The sequence below is a fragment of the Fukomys damarensis genome, unplaced genomic scaffold (genome assembly GCF_012274545.1).
Source record: "Fukomys damarensis isolate Sample0158 unplaced genomic scaffold, DMR_v1.0_HiC HiC_scaffold_5, whole genome shotgun sequence".
NCBI lineage: Eukaryota > Metazoa > Chordata > Mammalia > Rodentia > Bathyergidae > Fukomys > Fukomys damarensis.
Window position 1 is genome coordinate 83,601,442 of NW_022900917.1, and position 10,406 is coordinate 83,611,847.

General features: G+C 58.0%; 1 protein-coding gene across 1 annotated transcript in view; it reads left to right on the plus strand.

The window, feature by feature from the left end:
- LOC104872898 (adhesion G protein-coupled receptor B1) overlaps window positions 1-10,150 on the plus strand; it is a 21,971-nt gene extending 11,821 nt beyond the window's left edge. The window contains exons 5-16 of the mRNA XM_010639266.1: window positions 54-218; window positions 470-634; window positions 973-1,137; window positions 1,282-1,383; window positions 2,517-2,623; window positions 2,771-2,965; window positions 3,266-3,334; window positions 3,897-4,005; window positions 8,155-8,298; window positions 8,722-8,797; window positions 8,959-9,061; window positions 10,103-10,150. Of these exons, the coding sequence (XP_010637568.1) occupies window positions 54-218; window positions 470-634; window positions 973-1,137; window positions 1,282-1,383; window positions 2,517-2,623; window positions 2,771-2,965; window positions 3,266-3,334; window positions 3,897-4,005; window positions 8,155-8,298; window positions 8,722-8,797; window positions 8,959-9,061; window positions 10,103-10,150 (1,448 nt within the window). The remainder of the gene's footprint in view (window positions 1-53; window positions 219-469; window positions 635-972; window positions 1,138-1,281; window positions 1,384-2,516; window positions 2,624-2,770; window positions 2,966-3,265; window positions 3,335-3,896; window positions 4,006-8,154; window positions 8,299-8,721; window positions 8,798-8,958; window positions 9,062-10,102) is intronic.
- Window positions 10,151-10,406: the final 256 nt, after the last annotated feature.

Sequence of the window (10,406 nt, forward strand, 5' to 3'; positions counted from 1 at the left end):
CAGGGCCTTGGCCAGAGGCAGAGAGCACCAGCGTCTGCGCCCGCCCCTTTCAGTGCACGGCGCGTGGGATGAGTGGTCTCCTTGGAGCCTCTGCTCCAGCACCTGCGGCCGCGGTTTCCGGGACCGCACGCGCACCTGCAGGCCCCCCCAGTTCGGAGGCAACCCCTGCGAAGGTCCGGAGAAGCAAACCAAGTTCTGTAACATCGCCCTGTGCCCTGGTAGGTGAGAGGGAGCGGCTGGGGGGAGTGGCCCAGTTCTGCCTACCCCAGACCACGTCAGGGTGCTTGAGTTTGGATCCTCAGGCTGTACCCAGGGGGGAGGTTGAGACATGACTGGCATTCTCACCTATGTCCCAGGTGGGGTGTGGGTTGGTGGCTGTGGGGGTGTTCACATGGTGTCCCAGGCTGGCTGTGGAGTGCTGGGTGTTCACACTGTGTACCTGTCCCCTTCCTCCCTCTGGGCCGGGCAGTGGACGGAAACTGGAATGAATGGTCGAGCTGGAGCGCCTGTTCTGCCAGCTGCTCTCAGGGCCGGCAGCAGCGCACGAGGGAGTGCAATGGACCCTCCTATGGGGGTGCTGAGTGCCAGGGCCACTGGGTGGAGACGCGAGACTGTTTCCTGCAGCAATGCCCAGGTCAGGGAGGCCCCTCTTAGGGGAGGTTGTGGACTGGGTTCCAGGGGTGGGCCAAGAGGAGTTGAGGCACATGGGGCCTATGTGTGGGGGACGGCACCATGTGAGGGCTTATTTTATTCTTTCAAGCTGATCTCAGGTTTCTCCTCCCTGGTCTCAATTTTCTTTCTCCTGATTGCTCAAACTCTTACGTCCCTGGGTTCCTTTGTCCACATCCTTGGGTCCTGTGGGTCCCTGTGTCTCTGTGTCCCTGTGGCCAGTGTTTCTGTACCTCTGCTGCTCCTGGATCCCACCCTTCTGTCCCTATCACCTGTTCCTCTGTGTCTGACTACCCCCTGCAGTGGATGGCAAATGGCAGGCCTGGGCATCATGGGGCAGCTGCAGTGTCACATGTGGGGGTGGCAGCCAGCGCCGAGAGCGTGTCTGCTCCGGGCCTTTCTTCGGGGGAGCAGCCTGCCAAGGCCCGCAGGATGAGTACCGACAGTGCGGCACCCAGCGGTGTCCCGGTGAGACCCCTCCCATGCTGTGGCTGGCCCTGGGGAGAATGCAGGAAGTGCCAGTGACTCTGGCTTAGTTGGGACAGTGGATGCCCTACTGCCAGCTCCCAGCCCTTTCCCAAACTCCTGCCCTTGTTTCTGGTCTCCTGGTAGAGCCCCATGAGATCTGTGATGAGGACAACTATGGGGCCGTGGTATGGAAAGACACACCAGCTGGAGAGGTGGCTGCAGTCCGGTGTCCCCGCAATGCCACAGGTGAGGGCCAGACATCAAGTAGTGTACAGAGTTCCTGTCCTGTCTTCATAGGGAAGTCTCTGCAGGCACCCTGGGGCTCAGACAGCCCCACTGCCACCAGTGGGGAAACCGAGGCACGGTGTAGTCAACACACTATCTGGGCTTGCAGGACCGGCAGGGGAGGAGTTCCCCATGAATGCCAGTGGTTATTATAATCCTCACACCAGGAAGTGACTGGAGACTTGCTAGGGGGTGGAAGAGTAAAGTGGGCCACAGGAAAGGGGCTTGGCAGCTCTCCAGTGTTGGTCTTCACCATTGCTCCTGTTTGAAGAAGGGAAGGCGGCTTCTGTACCTAAGAGGCAGCAGGTAGGGAGGTTGGAAGCCTAATTTCAAACACTGTCTTTGCCCTGTGCTATGTGACATTCTAGAAATGACTCATCCTCTCTGAGCCTCATTTTTCCCATCCTCCAGGTGGGCTGTTGTTGGGATTGGTTGGGGGTAGCTCACAGTGGACCAGGATGGCAGTAAGTGCTGGGCCATGCTTGGTGTTCCCACCTCCCTTTTCATTACATGTCATTGCTGGCATCTTGCAAATCCCCAGAATCAGGATGAAGAAAATCCATGTCATGTGCAGGTGCCACATGTGGGCACCTCTATACCCCCACTTTGTGTCTCTGTCTAAATCAGTAGTTCAGAGATTCCGCATCAGGCTACCTCAGGCGCCTGTTGCATGACAGGGCCCTGGAAGTTCTATGGAACATTCACCGCCATGTGCACTTAGTTGTCCTTGCTCCTCTGGGGTGTTCTGGGAGTGCCTTTTATCAGGGTGAGCCTTGTTCCAGGATGTTGACACCCATGTCCCCAGCTGGTGAGTCCCTGCAGCCCTCTGGGCACAACAGGACACCAGGATGGCAGCCCCAGGGTGCTGGCTGAACCTCCATCCTCCCAGTCAGCCAAGGATTCCACTCCAGGCAGCAGGCTCACCAAAGCCCTGGGTGCCGAGTACCTGGAGCAGATGCCCAACGTGTCTCAGAAATGTGCAGTCTCCAGGAGCAAGGCCAGAGGGCCCAGGCAGAGTGGCTCCTGTGGGAGCTGTGTGGGGACTCCTGTGCCTGGCAGTGAGCATCCACCTGAGACGTGGGAGGTCTCCCCAGGCCTCATCCTGCGGCGCTGTGAGCTGGACGAGGAGGGCATCGCCTACTGGGAGCCACCTACCTACATCCGCTGCATCTCCATTGACTACCGAAACATTCAGATGATGGTGAGAGTGGCCCCTCCCCAAGCCACGCCTACTCTGTGGACTTGAGGAGGGGGAGGCTACAGAGTGTTCTCCAGATGGGGAAGGTCTCTAGTTCCTGCTTGGAAGGCCCTGCAAGCTGACACATCCAGCCTTCTCCATCCTTCACAGACCCGAGAGCACCTGGCCAAGGCTCAACGTGGGCTTCCAGGGGAGGGAGTCTCAGAGGTCATCCAGACCCTGGTGGAGATCTCTCAAGACGGAACCAGCTACAGTGGGGACCTGCTGTCCACCATTGACGTCCTCAGGAACATGACTGAGATCTTCAGGAGGGCCTACTATAGCCCCACCCCAGGGGATGTGCAGGTGGGCTCCCGGAAGGGCAGCTGCGGAGAGGGGTTCCTTGGAGAATGGTTGGGGGCCGCCCTGGACCTTAGTCAGAGACCCAGACCCAGCTTTGGCCATGGGTCAGTGAGCCTCAGGCTGAGTCCTGATCATGATCACTCACTGACTCCTCATATCTGGTTACACTTGAGCCCTGATCCTTGTCAGGCTGAGCCGTGCTCCTGGTCATACACTGAGACCTGGTCCTAGTTATAGGCTGAGTCAAGATCCTAATCACACACTAATACCATGTTCGCCTTCACTGGTTCTTCCTATTTTCAGAACTTTGTCCAGATCATCAGCAACCTGCTGGCAGAGGAAAACCGGGAGAAGTGGGAGGAGGCCCAGCTGGTATGGACAAGAGCCTGGGGCCCTTGTGATTGACAGTGTCAGGATGAGCATGGACATCCCTGGTGCTCCCGAGTCCCAGGCCAATCTGAGAAGGGGACCTTGATGGCCATGCTGGGAGGCTGTAGGTCTGAATCCCACTGTAGGCTCTTGCCAGTTGGGTAACCTAGAGGAAGCCACTTAACCTTGTGAGCCTCCATTTAGTACCTTGTCCCGTGGGGTTTAACAAGGAGAGTGGGAAACTTTGTTGATCTCACAGTGTGAGTCCAGAAGACTGGGATATGGTGGATCAGCCTCCCTTCCTTCGAGGCTGACTTTTAGTCTGCCACTGCTGTCCCCAGGGCAGTATCTGGTGTGCAGCCCTGGGGATCACTGGTGATTCCTCATCCCCTTGCCTAGGAGCACTAATGGGGCCCAGGCATAGCAGCCCCTGGTCTTGTGACCCACTCGTGCTGGAGGTGACCCTCAGAGCCCACCAGCCCTGCTTCTTTATAGTACAGAAAGCAGGGTCCCCAGCTTGAGTGCAAGCACCACCCCCACCTTTAGGCTTCTTTTCCTCCCCCAGATGGGCCCCAATGCCAAGGAGCTCTTCAGGCTGGTGGAGGATTTTGTGGATGTCATTGGCTTCCGCATGAAGGACCTGAGGGACGCGTACCAGGTGACGGACAACCTAGGTAAGCCATTGGTAAGGTCTCCTCTCCCCACAGGCCTCTGTGCCTGCCCTATAGCCCTTGGCAGGGCCCCTGCCTCAGTTTCCCCATCTGTACAAGGGGCAGTGAATGTAACCCTTCTGTGGGCCCTCTTGAGCAGGCATCTAAGGTCAGCTCTAGATTTCTGTGGTCTCCATAGTGGGAGCCCTGGGAAAGAATAAGACCTGGAAAGGACCTGGAGACCTGTTTGGGGGGCTCCTCCATTACCAGCCCTCGGCCAACTCTTCACCTGCACCCCTGAGGCCTGGGGTTCCTTGTCCCTGTCACTTCAGCACCTTCACAGCTGATCAGAGGCCTGGACTCTCCCAGCTCATGGCATTGGCTGAGCCTCAGTTCCTTTGTTTGTGAATGGGACAGTAATTGTGCTGCCTTACAGGGATATGGAGAGTGATAGAGGAGACAGACTGAAGCCTGGGACTGGGAGGTGGATGGTGGCTGTCCTTACCAATGTCCACTGCAAATCTACTTCATATTCATCGCCCTGGTCCCCTCAAATTCTTCTCATAGGCCACTTTTCCCAAGCTTCCCTCATGGAAGAACCTGGAGTGGGTGCTGACCCCAGCTGGGAATACAGTAGTACCAGGGAGGGAAATTTCCCCCTTCCCAGTGGGAAGACTTAGTTTTCAGGGATGTGATTGAGACTGGCCAAACTTCATTAGTCCCTGTGCTAAATGTCCCTTCATTTGTAGCAGAAAGAGCTATCCTGGGCCAGGCAAATGTCCCCACACTTTTTAAGCTGACCCCCTGTGCTGGCACTGCTTTCTGTCCTAGGATCTTGGGGTCCCAGGTCTCCATCAGCTGCAGTACCCCTGAGACCAGTGGACCCAGCCCTCATTTCACAGAAGCAGCTAGCTGGGTGCTATGGAGGGCCCTGGCCAGTGGGGTTGGTGTGGTTTGTACAGCACCAGCCTTCTGAGGGCCCCCTTTTCTTTCCCAGGCCCCCTTTTCCTGGGGGAGGTGCTACTGCCCAGACAAGGGGGTTCTGGTGCAGCCATATAGGGATGGCCCAGGAAGGGGCTCAGTCTTCCTGGCCCAGCACCTCACCATGCCAGCCCAGCATGACTCACAACCCTGGAGCCTACAGGAGCCAACTCTGAGCCGATGACCCCTCAGGGTAGCCACCCACTGTCACCACAGGCCCTGGGCTCCTCCAGCCACCTTCACAGCCTGGCACCCTATTCACCAGTGCACCCCATGCCTGCTACACACTCTAAGCACCCCACACACTCCACATGCTCTGGCACACCCCGTGCAGCCCTCCTTCCACCCTGCATGTGCTATGATCTCCTACCCTTGTAGCTTCTGTACTCCACTCACCTCATCCCCTCATGAACCCCACAGCCCCTCTCACTCACCCAGTGTAAGTCATCAGGTAACCCCACTGCCATGGCCCTGGCCATCCCTTGTCTCCCAAGACTCGGACCTCCACAGTCTTTAGAGGGAAGACTGCCTTCGTCCTGTGCCCTGGGCTCCTGGGTCCCTCCCCCCCACTCCTCCGTGTCCCTCTGAGGTCATCCACACCACCAGTTTGGAATTGAGGTCCTTAGACCCCAGACGTCACCCCCCACTCTCCCTCATCCAGGTCTTTCTGGGCCCTGGCAAAATGGGCTTCTCATCAGCACCCTGTTTATTGGAGGGACTGCACACACATATCCGTTGCACTGGCCCTCTGTCCCCTGAGGACCTCGATCCCCAGGACCCAATCTGATCACAGCCCTGTGGTGTCCCCACTCTGGAGCATCACCCAGGCTGCATCCTGTTACCTGTCCCCACTCCTTTTGGGGTCAGAACAGTATCTGCAGTCCCACAGCTCCCTTAGGAGCTGATAACACCTGTTCTCACAGGGTTCTGCCTGCCATCACCTGGACCTTCTGTCCTCTTGAACCACCCCTGCACACTCTACTCGGTGTGAACGTGTCCCCTCCCTGGCCTGCTCCAGCCCATCACCCACTCTCCCAGACTCTGCTTCTCTGCTCAAGCCCCACCCTTGGCCCTTGAAACCTGGAAGCCACTAGCATAGGACGTGCCAACCTGGCCCACCTACCCAGCCTGCTCTGTTGCCTGAAATGACCCCATTGTGCCAGGTCTCTTCCCTGTGGCCCTATCTCGCAACTCCCAGAGCCCACCTTTGCAGTCCTTCACCCTCTCTGCTCCCCTTCTATCCTGTACTCACAGAGGCCACCCCATCAGGATCAGCCTCTGCTCTGTGTCCAGGTCACCAGTGTATGATGTTCACCATACACAGCCTGTAGTTAGTCCCTGGTGTCCCTCAGCTCCACCCCAGGCGGCGTGTGGCTCCTGACTGCTGGCCACCTCCTGCCTTCCCTCCATCCCTCTCCCTTCACCACTGGTCTCTTCCCCACCTGCACCCCCAGGAAGCAGGCCCAGACTCCCTGGGCTTCTCCCCTCCCAGGCCTGAAACTCACTCCTGCCCACCACTCTCTGCATCCAGATCCAGCATCTCTTGTTGCCTGGGATGTCTAAAAGGCTTTCACGCACAACACTTGAGTTGGGGCTCCTTCCAGAACCTTGAAGTCACTTTACTTCTGCCTGTGTGCCTCCTCACTTTCCACTGCTAAGGCAAGACCATCTATAAAAGGGCCATTCTCAGTGCCCTTGACCCCTCCCCAGCTGCAGCAAGGTGGCCCCTCCTTCTTCCTGCACTCTGTCCCTCACTCCTCACCCCTCCCACTTCCCTCCCTCAAGGACACGTCCTTTCCCTGTCCTGGAATGTGCTTCTCCTAGATCTTGGCCCAGAACACTTACCATTCAGCTCTCCAAAGTCACCACCAAAGGGAGGACTTCCCCACTGCACTGCTGGGAAATGTCATCACCTGCCGTGGTCACTCCTACCTTCCCCGCTCAGTGTATACTTCAGAAGGGGTGTGTGTGTCCACTGCTCCTTCTTAGAGCCTTCCCAGGGTGGGCCTAGCACATGAATTTGACCATTCATAGCAACACACTCAGCAGTAAGGGACGGCTGCATTGGGTACTAAAATTCAGAGAGGGGGACCAGTCCTATCTCTGGGCCTCTTATAGAGACCCTGAGGGGACCAGGTCCATGGAGGCAGGGAGTAGGGGAGTCAGCAGAGCCAAGGCAGGGCCAGGGCAGCAGAGAGAGCAAAATACCTGGTCTGACAAAGGTGTGGGCAGGGCAGGGCAGGAACAGCCTGTAGCAACCCAGAGTTCCATGAGGGCCACCAGAGCCTCCCAGCCCCTTCTCTCCCCACATTTGTGTGAGTAGCCCCAGGCCAGGATGTGAGGCTCTGGGGGAAGGGGGCAGTGTTGCTCAGAGTGGATGAAGGGGACCACAGAAGCCACATGTCTGAGGAAGGCCCTCCCTCTGTCCTCCAGCCCCGTCCTTGGCCCTGTGTGCACAGGAGTGGTAGGCAGGGGCCCAGCACATGGACCATGAGGTTGAGTCTGTGAGCTCAAACACAAGAGGCCTTGTTTTTGAGGTAGACTAGGGCTTGGCCAGGCCCTGGGGATAGGCAGAGGGCCCAGCACCACTGACTTCTCTCCCAGCCACACTTTCCCAAGCTTGCTTGTCAATCCCCAGTTCCTCTCCATACCCACTGCCCCTCCACAGGAACCCTGAGCACAGAGCCCACCTATGCTTTGCAGAGGCTAGAAGCTTAGTTGCCCCAAACCCCACCTGGGTGCCACCATTCCTCCAGGTTCTACCCACCCCATGTAACAGTGTGAGAAAGTGAGAGAGCAGTCATAACACTGAGAGGCATCAGGCCTGTGTCCCTGAAAGGGCTCCCTGTGGATCCTTCTATGGCTGTAAGACAGACCCCTGACTCAAATTTGACCCTTTCCGGGACATGGGGACTGGAGTCTGAGTCTGGGTCCTGCAAGGCTGGGTAGGACCCTTGTGGATCTCATCAAGAACAAGCCAGGGCCTGCCCTCTGGGGACTGTGGCCATGCCTGCTGTCCCTCACAGTCCCTGTCTATGACCCACAGGCTCTGGGGACTTGCCTCTCCAGGTTGTAGGAGTTGGGGTCTGCAGCCTAAGTGGCAAGGGCTTTGGGAGAGTGCGAGGTCATCCCCAGCAGCAGTCCTGGACCCACAGGCTCCTAGTGTGATTGTCTCTGTCTCTTCTGCCCCAGTCCTTAGCATCCATAAGCTTCCTGCCAGCAGTGCCACTGATATCAGCTTCCCCATGAAGGGCTGGCGGGCCACTGGTGACTGGGCCAAGGTGCCGGAGGACAGGGTCACAGTATCCAAGAGTGTCTTCTCCACAGGCCTGGCAGGTGAGGCCCAGGAAGCCAGAAACTTGGGCCCAGAGTCTGACACCCTGGGAGGTTCCCCCAGGGTCCAGCCCAATCCTCAAGAGGCAGGGCGGCATCCTTGCTACTCCTCTGGCTTCCAGCTAGCACCCTCCAGGAAGCCCTCCCCGCTTTCCTGGGGCCTGGTGAGCTGAGCCAAGTGGACAGGTGAACCAGGCACTGTGGGAGAGGCAGAGGCCATTGAATCTTGGTGACCAAGGCTCTAGTTTCCAGCAGAGAAGCCAGTCCTGGCCCTGCCACAGCCCTTGGGTTATTTGGGGAGGACCAGCCGTTCTCCCCTCTCCCAGCTGCTGAAGGCCCTGGGTGTGCATTTGCGGGTGGGGGAGGAGACCTAAGAGGGCTGGCCGGGCAGAAGCTCAGGTCGGGTGACCAGGTGCTCCCTTCCAGAGGCGGATGACTCATCTGTGTTCGTAGTCGGCACCGTGCTTTATCGAAATCTGGGCAGCTTCTTGGCTCTGCAGAGGTGGGCAGTGTGGGCAGGCAGGGTGGTCCGGAGCCCCCATGGGAGCAAGGGGCAGGCCAGGGTGAGAGGAGGTGGAGGGTGGGCTGCACGGAGGTGGCAAGGGTGGCAGGCAAGCGGACCCAGGCTGGGTCCATGACACTGCTGCCAATCTGTCCTGCCAGGAACACGACCGTGCTGAACTCCAAGGTCATCTCTGTGACTGTGAAGCCTCCACCCCGCTCCCTGTTCACACCCTTGGAGATCGAGTTTGCCCACATGTACAATGTAAGTGTTCCAGGTGCTCAAGGGCTCCTGTCTGACTGTGCATGCAGTCTTGGCCACCTACCGAACGCCTCCCTTTCCATGCCCAGGGTACCCTTGAGGCTAGGAAGTGGGGGCCCCTCTGCTGGAACCCTAGCAGACTGCCAAGTCCAGCCCTGCAGATCCCCTGGGATTGTAGCACCGAAAGCATCCTCCCAGAACCCCCTGGGACAGGTGCCTCTATTTCAGGCCCTGCTGCTCTGTGACCCTAGACTGGTAAGACTTTCAAAGTTCAAATGTGCAGGGATGCCTGGTTGGCCCTGGGGAGGCAACTGACTCCAGGGAGATCCTGGGGACTCTCAGACCTCATCCAGGGAAGTGACAGTCAAAACTCCTCTAGCCCTATTGGCTAGGGCTCCTGAATGATCTCAGCCAGGAGTATCAAGGGAGTTGTTGCTCAGGTCAGGGAAGTGTCACACCACTAATCCCAGGCCAGGGCTGTGGGAAACCATAGGAAGAACCCAGCCCTATCCTTGCCAGCTTGGTGGAGTTTCTCAATCTCTCAGTGCCTTGGTTCTCTCCCTTGTCACATGGGTAAAGACTAACTTGGCCTTGTAAATGCAGAGTCTTTTTCTCTAAGTAGCATGAATCCCACTGGCACAGCAGGCCTAGTAGAGGCAGTGTCCTGGAGCATTCCTGGGTATGCCTGTGGGGCCAGGGACATGAGCAGGATAGGGGTGTTTGTGGAGCCCACCTTGCCCACTCACTCTCTGGTAAGGGTCTTCCCATTACCCCATCAGAGCTGGGCTTTGGTCACATGGCCCCGCTGGCTATCACCACTGGGCTTAAAAGGGGACAGGAGCTGTCTGAGAATTAGTGGACAGTAGGGTTTGAGCTGGGCCTGAATGACTGTGTCCAGCCCCTTCTGTGTTCTGGGCCTCTGCCTTCCCAAATGTGTTAATTCTCAGGGAGCCACATAGGCAGGGCCTAGTGTACCTGTGGGTGGTTGGCCAGTGACCTTTGGGTGTGAGGGCACATGGCCCTGACTGTCCCCTTCTCTCCCAGGGCACAACCAACCAGACCTGCATCCTGTGGGATGAGACCGATGTGTAAGTGCACCCGGGTTCTAGGCTGTGGGGTAGTTGGGGGGCAGTCCACAGGGGAGGGGCATGTTTTAGGGTGGGGGCTGCCCTCCCTGCTCCCCTTTGTGCTGACACTTCCTCTGCCACCATCTGTCCAGGCCCCCTCCCATTCTCCCGTGGCCCTGCACAGCTTGCAGGGAGGGTGGGGAGAGTATCTTGCTGGTCCTGTCCCAGAGCAGGCAGTCTTGGTGTCCGGGCGACAGGCACTGAGAGGCCGTAGTGTCACT